This window comes from Rhinolophus ferrumequinum, chromosome 6, assembly GCF_004115265.2.
Source record: "Rhinolophus ferrumequinum isolate MPI-CBG mRhiFer1 chromosome 6, mRhiFer1_v1.p, whole genome shotgun sequence".
In the NCBI taxonomy this organism is placed as follows: domain Eukaryota; kingdom Metazoa; phylum Chordata; class Mammalia; order Chiroptera; family Rhinolophidae; genus Rhinolophus; species Rhinolophus ferrumequinum.
The window spans coordinates 39830936-39848186 of NC_046289.1; the positions used below are offsets into that span (position 1 = coordinate 39830936).

Below are 17251 nucleotides of genomic sequence, written 5' to 3' on the forward strand. Positions count from 1 at the left end.
TGATTATTCAGAGGCTTGGACTTTTCTAATGCCTTTTCTTCCAACATGGATAGTGATGGCACTTAAAACTGAGGGTACACTGAGAATTGAAAATGTAACTCATAAATCATTAGGTCTCTTAGAATGTTAAATCTTATTTTCAAAGTAGTCTAAGTAGGAAATGATGACTTGGTTCTATTAGATAATATAGCTCAAAAGATGTACTTGAAATATCCTAGGAGTTTCTGAATCTACACAATCATATCAATTAGTGCTAATGCATCAAACCCCAAAAAATAGATTTGAAGATAAATGGGCTCACTTCTTTATAACTTGAATATGTAAGAATGACGAAAATCCTTGATTTTTAATTGTGTAACTTTAGCTAAAGAGTATGCTGTCCTATTTTTAACTTTAAAAAGAAATGCGATATATCTGGAAGCTTTTAAGAAGGTGACAAAATTTAAGGAACATGCAGTTATTTTTAACATGATTTCTGCTGTTGAGTGCTTAAGATGTACTTTATCCTAAATTTATTAATAAAAAGAGCAGTTATATTCACTTACTATCTAGTAACCTATCTGTTCAGGACAGTTTTTTTCTGGTAATGCTATTTTCATGTTTCAGAAAAACATTCCCCAGAAAATAGCCTGTAAAATACAGAACAAAACAAAATCTAATGTGTATCAGTGTTCCTGCTGGTAAAATTCAAATAACCAACAGAGAAGCAAAAAAACCTGTGTAGTTATTAAAAGATTTATTTGGACTTCTTTTTCAAACATGGAATATGGTGTATATAAAACAAATTTTTAAACAAGAAAGTCCAGTGTTGTTTGCAGTGATTTTTTTTCTACCATGTTAATTTTTACATACAAATTAACCTTGATTTGAAGAAATCTAATAGAAAAATGAGTAAAGGAAGGAAATAATATAAATGGCTAAAAACCTTTGAGGAAATGTAAAAATGACTAGTAGTCTAAGAAATGTAAATTGAAACAAGGAGATAAGATAAACATACTGTTATTCAATATACAAAGCTTTAAAATAACACATGTTCATCTTGCTCCACTTTTGCCTTAAAATTATTATAACCTTTGATCTATTCAACGCCAATGAATTCTTAAAGAAATAAAATACAGGAAAATGGGTATATAGATAAATGTTTCTAGAATCATTTATAATGGGCTCAGTATTAGAAGAACAGGAAAATTATATATTTACACAGTAGAATTTTATACTTCTATTCAAATGATCACTTATTTACATAGTCACATTCCATTTTTCAAGAACAGTTTTAAAGGATTTTATTATTTATACTTTCTTATAATTTCCAAATGATTATATAATTTTTAAAATTAGAGAAAAGAATTAATACCTAATACTTATGTGCCTACCCTGTTCAAGGAACTTCACCCATATAAATCATTTAATTTTCACAACAACCTCCTGAGGTGTACTATTATTTTCATTTTACAGATGAGGAAACTTGGACATTGACAGGCTGAGTAGCTTGCCCAAAGTTCCACAGCTAATACGTAGTGACGCTGACATTTGAATTCAAGTAGTTTGGCTGTGGGCTTCTGCCTCAAACTGTGCTCCATCAGCCCCGCAGCAGTACGGGCCATCCTAGTTTCAGGTCCCCTACAAACAGAAAGCTTTCTGAATTTATAATACTGGATTGAAACTAGTGGATATTGGGGGCTCTTGAAGGTACAAACGGCTACATGTAAAACTTTGATCTAGTAACCTAGCAATCTGTAGCATTACAAGTTATACAGTGATTTGTATTTTGTTGTCCACTCTTTTGTACCATGCCCTTTATTTTTTTAATTACCTTTATTTTAGTATAACTGATATAAATTATACCTATTTACAGCGTAAAGTTTGATGAGTTTTAACAAACATCTGCATCTGTGAAACTACCATAATCAGGATACAGAACATATCTGTCAGCCCTCAAACTTCAGCCAGACAACCATTGATCTACTCGGTCACTATAGCTTTGTTTTGTTATTTTTTGGAATTTTATGAATGGAATCATGCAGTGTATACCCTTTTCTAATCATCTTCTTGCACTTAGCATAATGGTTTGGAGATACATTCGTGTTATTTCACGTGTCAGTAGTTTGTTTTTACTGATGAGTTGTGTTCCATTGTAGGAGTATACCACTAACATAAAAATATATTTTGTTTGTCCATTTGGGTTGTTTCCAATTTTGGCTATTACAGATGTACTTTTCATTTTCTTAAGTAAATAACTCAGAGTGAATGTTAGAGTTGTATGTGTTTAACTTTATAAGAAACTGCCAAACTTTTCAAAAGTTGTCTCATTTCACATTCCTAGCAGCTGGGTATGAGAGTTTCAGTTCCTGCACATCCTGACAAACACAGGGTATTATCAGTCTTATTAATGTTGGCTACTCTGATGGGTGTGTAATGCTGTCTTGTGGTTTTAATTTGTATTTTCCTGACCAATAATGTTGGGCATCTTCCTGTGTCGCTTAGTCATGTTATGTATTCTTTGGTGAAGTGCTTGTCCAGATCTTTACCCCATTGGTCCAAATTGTGTGTGTTCTTTACACACGTATATTTTGCATACAAGTCCTTTGTCAGATAGAAGTGTGTATTTTGTGAATATTTTGTTCCAGTATACAGCTTATATATTTTGTGACTATTTTGTCCCAGTATACAGCTTGCCTTTTTGTTATCATAGCAGTATCTTTCAAAGAGTGGGTTTTTGTTTTTGGCTTATTTTTAAAATAAAGGGCAATTTTTTTTGTGTTGTCTTTGTCTATCTAAGAAATCTTCGTCTACTTATATTTTCTTTTAGGTCTATGATCCACTTAGAATTAATTTTTGCATATAGTGTTAGGTAAGGACTAGTGTTCTTTTAAAAAAAAGATGACTTTCTTGTTCAACACTGTTTGTTGAAAAGATTTGTCATTCTTTTTGAATTGCCATAGTACCTTGGTTCAAAATAATTGACCAGTTGTCTGGGCCCTTGCTTCCATTCCATTCATCTTTATGTCTCATCATTTAGCCAGTAATTATATGTCTTGATTGCTGTCGCTTTATGAAGTCTTGAAATCAGGTATGTTATGTCCCCCAACTTTACTCTTTAAAAATTGCTTTGACTATTCTAGGATTGTTCTCATTTCCATGTAAATTTTACAATCAACTTGTACAAAAGAGCAAGTTGGAATTTTGAATCAATTAAAATTTCGAGATTTGGTAATGATACAAAAGTATTTTCATTACATTTACTTTTCATGCAGAACTGAGGGCTACCATATAATATAAAGCTTAATTTCTTATGGTTTTAGATAAAAAATACATAAGAATTCTAATACTGTGTTTCCCCAAAACTAAGACCTAGCCGGACCATCAGCTCTAATGCGTCTTTTGGAGCAAAAATTAATATAAGACCCGGTCTTATATAAGATCGGCTTATATAAAACAGTTACTATATTTAAGGAGGTCTTATATAAGACCGGGTCTTACAGTAAAATAAGACCAGGTCTTATATTAATTTTTGCTCCAAAAGACGCATTAGAGCTGATGGTCCGGCTAGGTCTTAGTTTTGGGGAAACACGGTATTTTCTTTTTGTAACCTAGTACGTTATTGTTCCCTTTTGATGTCACTACACTTAGTTATGAAATAAGAGTGCTTTAGTAGATTTTTAAAAGTGTCATATCTGTCTTTTGCATGACATTAGTATATGGCAAAACAGAAACACATACACAGAAGGAAATTACAAATTCTTGCTTTGAAATGGATTAATAGATGGATTCACCCAGTATAAAGTGCTTAAATTTCATTAAGTCTAATAAAATGTTTTCTTATCTTAACAGATATCAGACACCCTGAAGAACTTTCTCTCTTGAAGAAGCCCAGAGATCCAACAAAGAAAAAAAAGAAAAAGCTAGATGACCAGTCTGAAGATGAGGCACTCGAGTTAGAGGGGCCTCTCATTACTCCTGGATCGGGTGAGTCTGACTAAGCAAGGGCTCAGCGTGAGCACCGTGGGCTGACTGTATGCCTGTGTCTTTTTGATAGCGGATAAATGGGTTACATAGATCAGGAAAATGGTGAGGTTAACAAAAACAAACAAACAAACAAACCTTTCAGCGTCTTCTCCCTCAGTCATGAAACCACCACCCAAGAGTGTCTTGTGTGTCATATCGTCACGCCAGGTGTTAATAGTTGCATCAATAAAGAGGAAGGCTGGTTCTTGGCTCAGGAAGAGTCAAAAAGGGACAGTATCTTAATTGGGCTTAGTTCTTTGCTTTGCAGATATTGGATAGTTTTTTAGTATTCAGTTTTCTTTTTTCTATATTCTGTGAAAAACACCACTATTTAGTTACGACATTTTATTTTTGTCAGGTTACTTAAAACCTTCTCTCTGCTTTGCATCTGCTGGTCCCTTTGCCTCTCTGCCTTTTTCCTTTAATGGTTTGCTCCTTTAAGAAACTTTTTTCAAATTTCCTTCCATTACCTCCCCAACCTGAATTAGGTATTCTTCTAATTCAGCTCATTCCTGGTCTTTTAAATGCTGGGATGATGAAAATGAAAGCAAATACTCCATATCGTGCTTACTGTATGCCCAGAACTATTTCACACTCTATCCTTGGAAACTTATTTAATTTTCACTACAGCCCTTTGACATGGATTATGTTATTACTCATATTTTAAGGATGAAGAGATTATGGCACAGTAAGGTTAGGAACATAGCTTGCAACTTTGTGTCACTACTCACATACCGATAGCATTTGGGAGTTACCAAGAAATAAGATAATCCTTACTCTTTTTTTTTTTTTAATGTATCGTTTTAGCACCATCTTTTATTTATTTCCTTTTTTAAATTAAGGTTTATTGGTGTGACAGTTGTTAGTAAAGTTACATAGGTTTCAGGTGTACAATTCTGTATTACATCATCTGTATGTCACATTGTGTGTTCACCACCCAGAGTCAGTTCTCCTTCCATCACCATATTTTTGATCCCTTTTACCCTTGTTTATAGGCTAGTTGAAAAACAGTTACTATATTTAAGGAGGTAATATATAGATGCTAAATTAATGTTGTAGAAAATAATGTTGTAGGGATTCAGAAGACAAAACAATTTCAAGTAGAGTATATTCACTTTATGGGCTGGGGAAGTAAGTTTGTGAATTAAGCAGTGGCTAGGATTTGGGTGGGAAGAAAAGGCGATCCAAGCAGAAAAACATGATATTGACATACTGGCAGAAAAAAAGTACAGAACATGAACAAACTAGTTGAGGCAATTCATAGGGGAGCGACCTCCAAGGAACTTCAGGGTCACGCTGGAGGGTATTTAAAGTCAGGCTGAGGAATTTAGAGTAGTGCATTGTAGAGTCATTGGCTTCCAAATATGTTCCAAAATGAACAAGTCATTATTTTAGAAAGAATACCAAATTTACTTCTAGCCAGTAAATGTGTTGGACAGAATGACAGGAAAGGTTGCAAATAGTAGTGGAAGCCTACAGATTGAGGAAGTAAAAGTGAATAAACGAATGTTGTGTCCATCCTCAGAATAAGATTAATTTTAAAATGTGATTTAGACACGGTGATTTATATTGATGAAGGCATCTGGCAGTAGACACAATCCCTGCTCTCAGTTATTTCATAGTTTTTCCATTTAAACTACTCATTTAATTCTTAACATAGAAGAGTCTACTTATGAGATGATTTTGGGGTGGTTGAAATCAGGTAGGATTGGTCTTAGAATTGCAAATGAGAGATTTTGTACAGTGCTTTTAAGGGAAGACAAAGGATGATGAATTTAGATGAGGTAAGTTGGACTGAATAAATGTACGTTTCTTTTTTTTTTAAGTTGAGGTGTCACATACAGTAAAATGAACACATTTTAAATTACAGATGTGTATTACAGTTGTATACGCCTGTAATCACCCAGAACAGGATGTAGCATATAGCATGATGCCAGCACCTCCGCAGGCCTCCCACGTGCCTTTCCCAGTCAATGTCCCACAAAATAACCACCTTTTGCCTCTGTGACCACAGATTAGAGTTGCCTGTTCTTGAACCTCCTATGAAGGAATCATACACTATGTGCTGTTTTGTGTCTGTAAAGTGACTGTGTTTTGAATGCGGGAATTAAAAAATAGGTTTTAGTTGTCTACACCCAAGTAGTTTAATTAAAAACATGTGAGGATTTCCAACAAATTGATATTAAATACTAAGGAAGTACCCAAAGATAGGGATATGTAGAGTACTGATGATCTGTAGAGAAAATGTTCACTTAGTACCATGTGCACATAAAAATTAAAGTGTAATTAATTTTTAAAAGAAATATTAAATATCTAGTTTGCCTGCTTTTATGATTTGTTAGCACTTCAGTCAATTATTGGACGAAATGCTGAAAAATATGATCAGTTGAATGTTGTGTCCATAATAAATAGCGATAGGTCCAAATATCTCAGTGCCTGACATCTTGGGGACACACTATGCTCAGTGTTCACAAGTGTTCCTCTACTGTAGATGTGGAAAGCGTTAGATTCAATCTTCAGTTTACTGAGGAGCGTACAGTTTCCCTTAGTTCCACCATGCTTCTGGAATTACGAGCATCTCAGTGTGTGCATGGTCAACAAATCTATGTAAATGATACTTATTACTTAGTACCTTGTTTTTCATTTGAGCCTCACAAAACCCCTTCAGTTTTGGTGGTATTATGCCTATTTTACTTATAAGGGAAGAACCCTACAAGAGTTAAGTAATTCTAGCCCAAGGTTTCACAGCTAGAATTCAAATCCAGGTCTGCCTGGCTCCAGTGCTAATATTTCTAACCATTATGTAATATTCATGTCTCCTATTGTCTTTTAAATAAGTATTTTGTGAATTCTAATAAAAACATTTGATAAAATATTAATGTGTAAATTATAACTCAAAGCTAATTTTTAAACAAGTAATGTTTTAAGAGGTAAAGGATCATGAGTGACTTAATAATTCTTAGACTTCAGTCAAATTCTTACATAGAATTATGGTAAAAATCTGAGTTCTTAACTACCTTGCTTACATGGCTGTGCCCAAATGGCATGCTCTTGAGTGCTTGCCACTTCCTAGCTATATCTAGATAAATACCTAATCTCCGATTACCTGTTGCAGGGAACCCACTGAACTAGCCTGATCCCAGATCTGGGGAAAACAAATTTCAAGTAAGAATTAATTTTACAGTATAGTGCTGATATACAAATTACTAATCTCAGGATGTAATATGTAAATAGAAATATAAAATTATCTCATCAGAAACTTCTCTGAAAAATCTAAAAGGCACAGCTACACAAAGGAAAACTCTGGGTCTTAAAATAACACGTGCAGGAAGTAATCAGTACTTACTTGCTTGGCACTGTCAGGAAAGTAACTTTTGCAGGATGCCGTTTTTCCTAACTGGCACTTGCCATTTTAAGCAGCAAAACGTTTTTTAAAAACTACTCTTTAATTATAAAAGTGATGCATGCACATCGTAAAAATTCAAATATAGAATTATGTACTCATTTGTTTTTAATGAAAGTGAGAGTGTTATGCACACATTTGTAATTTGCGTTTCCTCACTTAGCAGTACATACTAATGGACCTCGTATCTTTTTTAATTTCAAGTCATATTTTCATCTCTTAAAAAATGCAAACATTACAGAAAATTTACTCAACTGAAATTCCACTTCACCTTACTCTCTTGCTACTCCCTCTCAAGAAGTAATATCTTGATTGCTGTGTATAAATATATTGCAAACAGTTGGAGTGCAATTTGCCAGTACCTTTTCTATGTGTTTATGTACGACTTACATGTCTAGTATTTTTAATAACATGATGAGAACCCAAATATATATTGTATATTCTGCAGTTTGAGTATTTTTCATTGAACAATATGTTTTAATGATTTTTCTGTGTCAGAATAGAGAGGTCTCGCTAGTTCTTTACAAATGGCTTCAAAGTTTTCCATATTAGAAAAACTATATTTAACTGTTCATCTAAGTTTTCTATCAAATGTACTCCATAAAGTTTTCCAAAAGTTCAAATATACTCAAAAAGAAAATGTGAAAGTGATGGTTTCACATAAACAGTATATGAAAATGCCCCCTTTTCTACATTTTGCCAATGTGAAACAAAAAACTTGACAGATTTTTGCCAATATGATAATAAGTAGTATCTCAGAATTTATTTTTATTTCGCTGATAAAAACACTAGTGTGAATATGTTCATATATAGCCATTCCTATCCTATTGGACTTTTCAAATTATGGACTTGGTCCATTTTTTATTTTTAGTGATATTAATCATTTGATATGTTAGATATGTTCCCTATACTGGCGTTCAGTTTTTAATTTTGTTGTGGTCTTTTTTACTAAAGTTGTACATTTGTATGTAGTCAAATCTATTATTTACTTTATAGTTCTGAGTTTTCACTCAAAATCTTTACAGATATAAAAATTCTATATTTCCTTTTAATACTTTTATAATTATTTCATATTTATATTTTTAATTCACCTGTATTGTGGTATAATTTGATGGAAAATTTTCTAAAATGTTTTAAAATAACTTTAGTTCTCTTTTTAAAAAGAACATATAAGAACATAATTTATAATAACTAAGTTATGAGGCAGATTCTACAATGTTAAAATACAGCAATACTCTCAGGAGCTATTAGGTTATATGGTGTTTTTTAATATCTATAGCAGGTGGCCCGAGACTGTAGTGCTCATTCAACTCTTGATTTCTCCTTAGTGTTTACGTTATCTTTCCATATAGTTCAGCATACTCATATTGTGTTGCTGATTAAATATGTTACTTCATCTTACCCTCTATTAGTTTTCTGCTTCAAATATGTTTTAAATTGGGCAATCAGGAATACAAGAGCTAGTGCGACTGCCATTGAACTGAGACTTCAAAGGAATTTAAAATGCACTTACCCTCTTACCCAGCAATGTTGCTAGAATTGAGAAATAAGTACAAAAATGTTTCCTGGAAGCATTTTTTGCAATAGCAGTGGTGACATCAATAACAAAACACTAAACAAATAAATGCACACCAGTTGGGAACGGCTTAACTAAATTACTGTACACAGGAGGCAGTGTGTGTAGCTGCAGACTGGCTGATTATATCTTGGCTGTGCAACTTAATAACTCTTGACATTGGACAAGTTATTTAACCTGTTTGTGCCTCAGTTTGCTCCTCTAAAATGAGAATAATGAGGTTGCTGAGAACACTAAATGAGTTATTGCCATAAAGTGCCTAACAAAATAAGAACAAATAGGAAAAATGAAGTGATTAAAGATGAAGTGTAGAATATACAAAGTATAGGAAATTGAGAGGGAAGAGATTTGCGTGAGTGGCTGATTCTATTAAATGTGTGATTTAGGGGAATGTATTTTCTGTTTCAGAAATTTCATAAAGAAACCAGTCAACTCTAATTTTACTCAGTAGTTCTGAATAGTAATTATAGTTCAGTATTCTGCCATTCTTAGTAAAAGATTTGTTTAATAGGTCTTTGAAATAAGTGAGAAGATTCTGCCAAGAAGGTATTATTTTCCACACCTATGTACATGTATTCTCTTTATCACAGAATTATCCTTTGCCCAGCTGAGCTGGAGTAATGTTTTCAGCCCTTTTAGTGTGGGGTGCCGAAGTAATCTTTCAGAAAATGCCCTTGTAGTTCAAGGTTCTGTCTTTTAAAGCTACGAATAATACCCCAGTGTTCTTTAAAGGCCTGAAAAGGAGAGTTCACAGCTTTCTGTGTTGCTTATTTAAGTAAAACAATGTAGAGATTCTACAAGTGGCTTAGTACTAACATTGGAAAAACACATATTAAGGACATCCAATTAGATACCCTGTAGCTAGAAAGATTTTTTTTTTAATAGGTTATGACAACTACAGAAGTCTCTAGCTTTGCCATCACTTTTTCCTAGGTAATTGTTTGTACCATTGCGTGAGGGTAGGGGGAGTTAGAGAGCAAAGTAGAGAGATTCCCAAGCATATTCCTAAATCAGGTAAGGGAAACAGTCCTTCTTTTCTCCATCATCCATTAACAATGTGATACCCATTTATTCATTAGCTTTTTAAAAATGATGACTAAAGGACAAAACTAACAGGACTCTGGAGGAGAGGTGCTTTTACTTAATGTCATTCTGAACTTTTAAAAAATGTCTAACCTTAATTTTTGTAGTTTAAATGACAGAGTATATATCATCAGCTGACTAATTCGACAAATTTTTAATTTAGCCTCTACTGTATAACTAGCCCTTTAATACCGAGGAATCAAGATAAAGACAATATCCCTGCCTCCAGGGGTTTAATTACAGAATGTACCTTTGTTAGTTACAGTTAGCCTTTTTCCAGGCCAAAATTTTATCTACCCCTTTGCTTTAATACTTTATTTGTAAATCTGTTAAACCAGCTTAGCTAGTCACTGAGAAAACATTAACATAACATTGTTCTCTTAATTTATGTGAATATTCACTTAACATTGAGCTGTCTTAAAATGCAGGGTATGGATTTCAAAGGATGGTAAGTGTGGACATGTTTGTCACTAGACACTTGACTGGATCACAACTTCATTCTTTTGAATTGGACAGAAAACTTATTTGACTTAGGTTATAGCTTGGGTTCTTTCCTCTTAAATCCACTTGAAATATGTACTTTAGTTTATGATTCACAATTAGAAAAAAATCTTTTTTTCTTTTTCCCATTTCCTTTTCATTCTTTTGTTTCTGTCTTCTATTGTTGTCTTTCCTTTATCTTCTGAATTCCTTTCTTTCCTTTCCTATAGGCACTGATGTTCTTTACATTGGCCCTCTGAAAGGTGAGCCTTGCCACAATTAAAAACAAAAAGTTATTAGTCTGCTTTAGCTATACCTTAACTTCTAATTCTCTTGAACTGATTTCCCCCCCCCAGAATTTCCACCAACTTAATTATATTCTTTTAGCCTTGTTATTATATGTTTGAATGTTCTACAAATAGAGTGTTAAAATTAATTTCACATGATTTCAAGGCAGGTAAAATAATGTACTGAGCTTTCTTCAAGAATGAAGCTTGTTTTTCACAATGTGCTTTATATTATTATAGCATGTATTACTGAAAAGTAAGATTCTGTACTTCATACTTACTACTTATTTTTCATGTTATTTATTAGGAAGTATATATTCAAGCCCAGGACTTTATAGTAAAACAATGACCCCCACTTATGATGCTCATGATGGAAGTCCTTTGTCACCAACTTCTGCTTGGTTTGGTGACAGTGCTTTGTCAGAAGGCAACCCTGGTATCCTTGCTGTCAGTCAGCCCATCACATCGCCAGAAATCTTGGCAAAAATGTTCAAGCCTCAGGCTCTTCTTGACAAAGCAAAAATCAACCAGGGGTAAGTTTTAAGATATAATTAAAGACTTCCTTTATCCATTAGAAGTAGAAGTATGTTACTAATTCTGTATTGCTTTGTTCCGCTGCTCTTGTTCCTCTGTCCAGGTGGCTCGATTCCTCAAGGTCTCTAATGGAACAAGATGTGAAGGAGAACGAGGCCTTGCTGCTCCGATTCAAGTATTACAGCTTTTTTGATTTGAATCCAAAGGTACCGAGGGTTTAGAGGAATTTCTTCTTTTTTCCTTTTTGTTTTGTTCATTTGGATGTTTGTTTTTTGGAAGTTGGTGGGGTAAGGAGTTGTTTGTAAATAGCAAGTCTTGAATAATTATAAAAACCCAAAGCATTAAATAAAGGCATCTATTTTCAATAAGTTTTAGTAGGTTGAAAGCATAACTAAACCTTTTCTTTTTTGTTAAGATAATTGAATTTTTGGTTGAATTATATTTTAAAGGCACTAGTTTGGTAAAAGGGACAGAATTGGTAGTTTTCTTCATACCTCTTCAGCTGTACTTTAGGTAAAAAGATTACCTTTTCAATTACTTTGATTTTTAATTATATGCCAAAACATGTTGCTTAAAAAAATTTTTTTTAAGTCTACATGTCTTCCTATCTTATAGCCAAATAAATATGTTTTTTACTGTCAAATGATGGGCATTATCTGTGCTACTGAAGTACTTTGTTTTTCTGATAAGATTTAAATTTACTATAAAAGTCTGGAGTAGTTTCCCCCAGCAAAAACATGGCACAAATATTTGGATCATTAGCTTCCCTATCACCCTTGGGTAGGTGGGGGTGCAGTGGGGGCCTCTCTTCTCATCCTTTTCATCTCTAGATGATAGTCTACATTTTAATGTATCTAGTTAACGATTTTTATTAAGTGTTTAAATAGTTCTTTATACAACAGTAAAACTTACACAGAACTATGAAAAAATCATTTAAATCCTTTTCCGGGCCATAACTAATTTTAGTAAAACAAAACTTATGTTTTGGGAACATAAGTACATTTGGCGCTGGTAGGAAAGGGGGTTCTGTATTTTGTTAACATTCTAAGATAGTGGTAAGACATTGCTATTGATGTTTATTAGCATAACTAAATAATAACAAATCTTTCCCACAAGTATATATATATATGTAACCTCTATTTGGATTTTTGAAATAATTAGTGTTTCCAAGGACCATCCACTTTGGGAATGCTTTTCCACAGTGAGCAAAGTATTCCCTTAAATAATTCATTTACTCTCTGATTATGACATTTTAGTGTGGCAAGTTGCAATAACAATATTGAAGGGCAATCAGTTCTATCTTACTGTAATGTCTTCAAGTTAGATTCCTTTGTTAAGGACTATAATATCTAATGGTTATCTCCCTGGAAAATAACATATAGAATCTATTTCTAATGCTGAATAATAATCTTTTGGCATATTTCAATGTCATTTTTAATGGAAAATTAGATGTATATAAATTATATACAGAAGGTGCTAAAAAATGTGTACACATTTTAAGAAAGGAAAAAACAGTATTAAAATTAAACTGAAGGTAACCACTTTGAGCACCTCTTGTAATTGCAGAAGTCAAACGTGACTTGTATTCATTTTTTGTTATTGGTATATATTGAGTCTTACAATTTTAATACAGTTTTTCCCTCTCAAGTTGTGTATACATTTTTTGGGGTTCCTCTGTATATATACCTAACCCTGTAGGTATCTTATTGTGTATTTGATAATGAATAAAATCCCAGGAAAAAAGATTGCATATTAAGTTTTTCTTGTCAAGCTTTAAAAATCAATATTCAGAGTTTTCAAACTTTCTAATGTTAAAAGTATTATATTACAAAAGAATTGTGTCTCTTTTGCTGCAGTATGATGCAATCAGAATCAATCAGCTTTATGAGCAGGCCAAATGGGCAATTCTCCTAGAAGAAATTGAATGCACAGAAGAAGAAATGATGATGTTTGCAGCCTTGCAGGTAGTAGACAGTCTTAGTAAATGTGACTTTTGGGGGTAAAAGGATAGGGGATTATTTTACATAGTAAAGTGGCATAGTAATCCAGTAGCATTTTGATAATGTTTACTTTTTGCTATGTAAAAAAGTGAATAGACATTTATGAAGGCAAAATAAATACATGAATTTTCTTTAATATTTTGTCTTATCTAAGAGTTTAGTGGTAACTTAATAGTTAGTTTTCTGTCCTGTAGGAAAAATTATTCTCCCACCCAACCAATTGTATATTACGTAGCTGAAACTATACATTTTTCCCTTGGAAATAGAATCTGTATGAAAGGCAGATTTATGAAATGAAGCTTACTTGCATAATTTCATAAAGAGTTGGGGATAGTATTTTTAAAGTGGGCTATGGCGGAAATAATATCTTTTAAGAAGATTTTAAGAGACTAGTGAAACCAAACAAGTTCAATTTGTAAAATAATCCTTCAGAACTAGGTAGCTAATATTCTACTTAGATTAAGCCAGTGTTTTCCCAGGTGTAGTTCTTGTACACCACCTGATTCATAATTAGAGCAGGGCGTATTCAAAATTAATTGTCCACTTCATTACTGCTACCCCCTCTGGTAACATAACTTCCGGGTGGCGTCCACAAATTGGCATTCTTAGAGGTGCTGAGGTCCGATTGACCACTTGCATTTCAGATACCTGAGTGAGGCTTTGTTAAATGTTCTCAGATTATGGTGGAATTCTGGTTTCACCTAAAGTCCTGATAATTACAAGAAGCCAAGTTGTATTTAGTTATGAGAAGTTTTCACTATAAAAATAATTTTTTTCCCCGTAGAACACAAAAATTACTCTCGAGCTTCCAAGTGCTTCTATGTGCCCAGAAAAGCTTTCTAGTTAAGACTCAAAAAGTTGTCCCTTAGAGAGGAAGAACAGCCAATTTCTCTTTAGTTTATATGATGAAAGAATGGAATTGAAACAAAGCTCAGAAAAAGAAAGTGTTTGATGACAGATGAATTAATTACTTTCTAGAGACTTGCTTATTAATCAACTAATTAATCTTTTGTTGTGTTTCTGGATGTAGTTCAGACTGCTTGAAGAATTTCCTGAATTAAATTCTGGAGCAATTTTATCTAAAGTCCCTCACTTGATTACGACTTTCTACCTCTTCTTTCTCACTTAGAATATGAGCTTGTAATTTTCTAGTGAAGGTTTTGCCAATGATAGAATAATAATATGTGTAAAATACACTTGTGGAAAGAAACCCCCAGTTTTTTATTGTATGATATATTTTTTAATCTTTTTATTATAAAAATAACACATCTTTTAAAAGCCAGTATATGCATACAGTGCTTGGCACATAGTAGGTGCTTAAAAAGTATTTGTTAAATGAGTATACACACAGTCGTATTTTCACAGAAATGAGATTATTCTGCAGCTTTCCCCCTACCTCCACCCAGTGTACAATAGATATTCCATTTCAGTGCAGTAAAAAATACCTCAGAAACCATAGATTTTAATTTGTGGAGATTGAATGTCCCAAAGCATAGCTCTCGTAGACCATTTTAGAATCTAGATTTAATGAGAATTTTGGAGTACAAGTCCCGAGTTGTTAGAAGCCTTTCCAGAGACTGACCTGCAGGCCATATGTAGCCATCTAGTGCCAGAAGTTGGGAAACTTGGAAAGTATGGCAAAGGGATGCCTGCTATTTTCTATTTCAGACACAGCCTCTACTCTTAGCTATTCTCTCCTGGGGCTTCTCTGTTCCTTGAGTAAAATAAAACTACAGTAGTAATAAGAAACAGAGTAATTCAAAATAAGATGTGGATAAAAACAAAGTAGATAATTTAGTAACTGTTTTTAGAGCATTTAACTCATGAGGACCTTTTGCATCAGAATCTCTTAAAGCACTCAATAAAAATGCAGATTTCAGGGCGGCCAGATGGCTCAGTTGGTTAGAGCGTGAGCTCTTAACAACAAGGTTGCCGGTTCAATTCCCACATGGAATGGTGCAACTAAAGATTGAAAATGGCAACTGGACTTGGAGCTGAGTTGCGTCCTCTACAACTAGATTGAAGGATAGCGACTTGGAGCTGATGGGCTCTGGAGAAACACACTGTTCCCCAATAAAATTTAAAAAACAAACAAAAAATGTTGCTGGTACCTAGTATTGCTCAGCATCAATTACTTAAAAAAAAAAAAGCAGATTCCAGGCCTAACCCCAGATTTGCTGAATCACAATCTCTGGGGGTAACCCTAAGAATCTCTCCACACAATTCTTAATATACTCTGACATTTGAGGCCCCTGTCAGAGAGCCTCACCCTACCCTGTTCTGCGTGATTTGTGAACATGGAAGTTTCTACCATTGTAAGGATCTCATTTCAGCACAACTGCAGGTAGAGCCACAGACTATACATTACTAATCCACTAAATCTTAAAATACAGAGGGACATTGGCCTCAGATTAGTTCATTAAATGTTCCCGTGAATAGATTGTATTCATAGAATAAATACATCAGAAATTTGAAGTGCTGCTTAGTGCTTTGAAAGGTAACTAAGTAATTTAATTCTTTCCTTTGTCTAAGACTTCTTAAGGTGTAGTATCAAAATCTAATAAATCATTAATATTTGTTCTAAGTCACTTACCTAAGTGTATTTAAAATCATGACTAGTTTTCTATACCCAAAGATTTTTCTATTTACATATAAGAGTAGTTTTCACTACTCATACATGTATCTATGTGTATGTTAGTATCTTGTGTGTGTTCACATATAAACATAATCTTATCATTCTATGTAACAGAATATAAACGACATCTCCCTCTGATCATGTTTTCAGCATTGAAATGAGGGTGAGGGGGAAAGTTCAGCTTTAGCTTTCAACATGATAGTGATAACTAACTTTCTGTTTCTGGGTAACAGTGGAATTATAAGGTAATCAATGTTAATCCATTTCTACAAGTGACCTTGTGCATATTCTGTTCATTCAGTATCCATTCGTTCCAGGCACTGTTCTGGACTCGGAATAGTTCAGTGGGGAAGAAAAAGTCGAAAATCTCTGTTTATGTAGAGCTTAGTGGAGTCCATGTTAACTATGTCCTAGGGCCTCCCAAATTATGAATTCATTTGTATATGACCAAAGACCCTACTTCTTTTGGATAAATATTTATTAGCAGATTTAGGACATTGATTTCAGGTACCATGTCCTTAATTTTCCTATCATTTTTGTTTCTAGACACTTTTATCTTTTGAAATTAGGTGATGAAAAGCATTCAAAAATTTTAAAGTTTTACAGTTAGAAGAATCATTTAAATAAAGTACCTTTTCTGGTTTCAGTATCATATCAATAAGCTGTCAATCATGACATCAGAGAATCATTTGAACAACAGTGACAAAGAAGTTGATGAAGTTGATGCTGCCCTTTCAGACCTGGAGATTACTTTGGAAGGGGGTAAAACGTCAACAGTTTTGGTAGGCTGACTCTTTTTACCTGCTAATTTACTTTCGATTGATGCTTATTACCTTTTTGGGGGTTCAGGTTCTCATGAAGTATTTGGGGGATGTCGAGAAATATTGAATGCTGTAGAGAATTCAGACACCGATGTTTCAGAAACTGTTAAAACTAATATGGTTCTAGTCTCTAGTGCTCCCAACAAATAAAGTTAAATCTTCTCTGCCCATTCTCTTACAAGTAGCTGGAGAATATTTCTGCAGAGGAAAAGTTAATTTCTAGTCATGGTAAAATTCATTTAGAGCTCTACACATTTGAAATATTTCAAAAAGAAGAGAGAAACAAGTATCAGGAAAAATTAAATGCTAAGTTTGATTTTATGGTTTTAAAGCTTAGGAATTAGATATTCAGAATAAACACTTATCTCGGGGTTGTTAATTATTTACAAAATTTCCACATGCAGGTACAAATAGGTTTAGGTATTAG

At 33.5% G+C, this 17251-nt stretch overlaps 1 protein-coding gene across 6 annotated transcripts in view; it reads left to right on the forward strand.

Moving 5' to 3' along the window:
* Positions 1 to 17251, forward strand: part of FERMT2 (FERM domain containing kindlin 2) — a 70031-nt gene that overhangs the window by 39047 nt on the left and 13733 nt on the right. For 3 of the 6 annotated variants that reach the window (XM_033108444.1, XM_033108445.1, XM_033108447.1), the window contains exons 4-9: positions 3832 to 3966; positions 10778 to 10810; positions 11142 to 11367; positions 11472 to 11574; positions 13225 to 13332; positions 16651 to 16785. In XM_033108444.1, the coding sequence (XP_032964335.1) occupies positions 3832 to 3966; positions 10778 to 10810; positions 11142 to 11367; positions 11472 to 11574; positions 13225 to 13332; positions 16651 to 16785 (740 nt within the window). The remainder of the gene's footprint in view (positions 1 to 3831; positions 3967 to 10777; positions 10811 to 11141; positions 11368 to 11471; positions 11575 to 13224; positions 13333 to 16650; positions 16786 to 17251) is intronic. The other 3 variants (XM_033108448.1, XM_033108446.1, XM_033108449.1) reach the window with 1 other exon arrangement.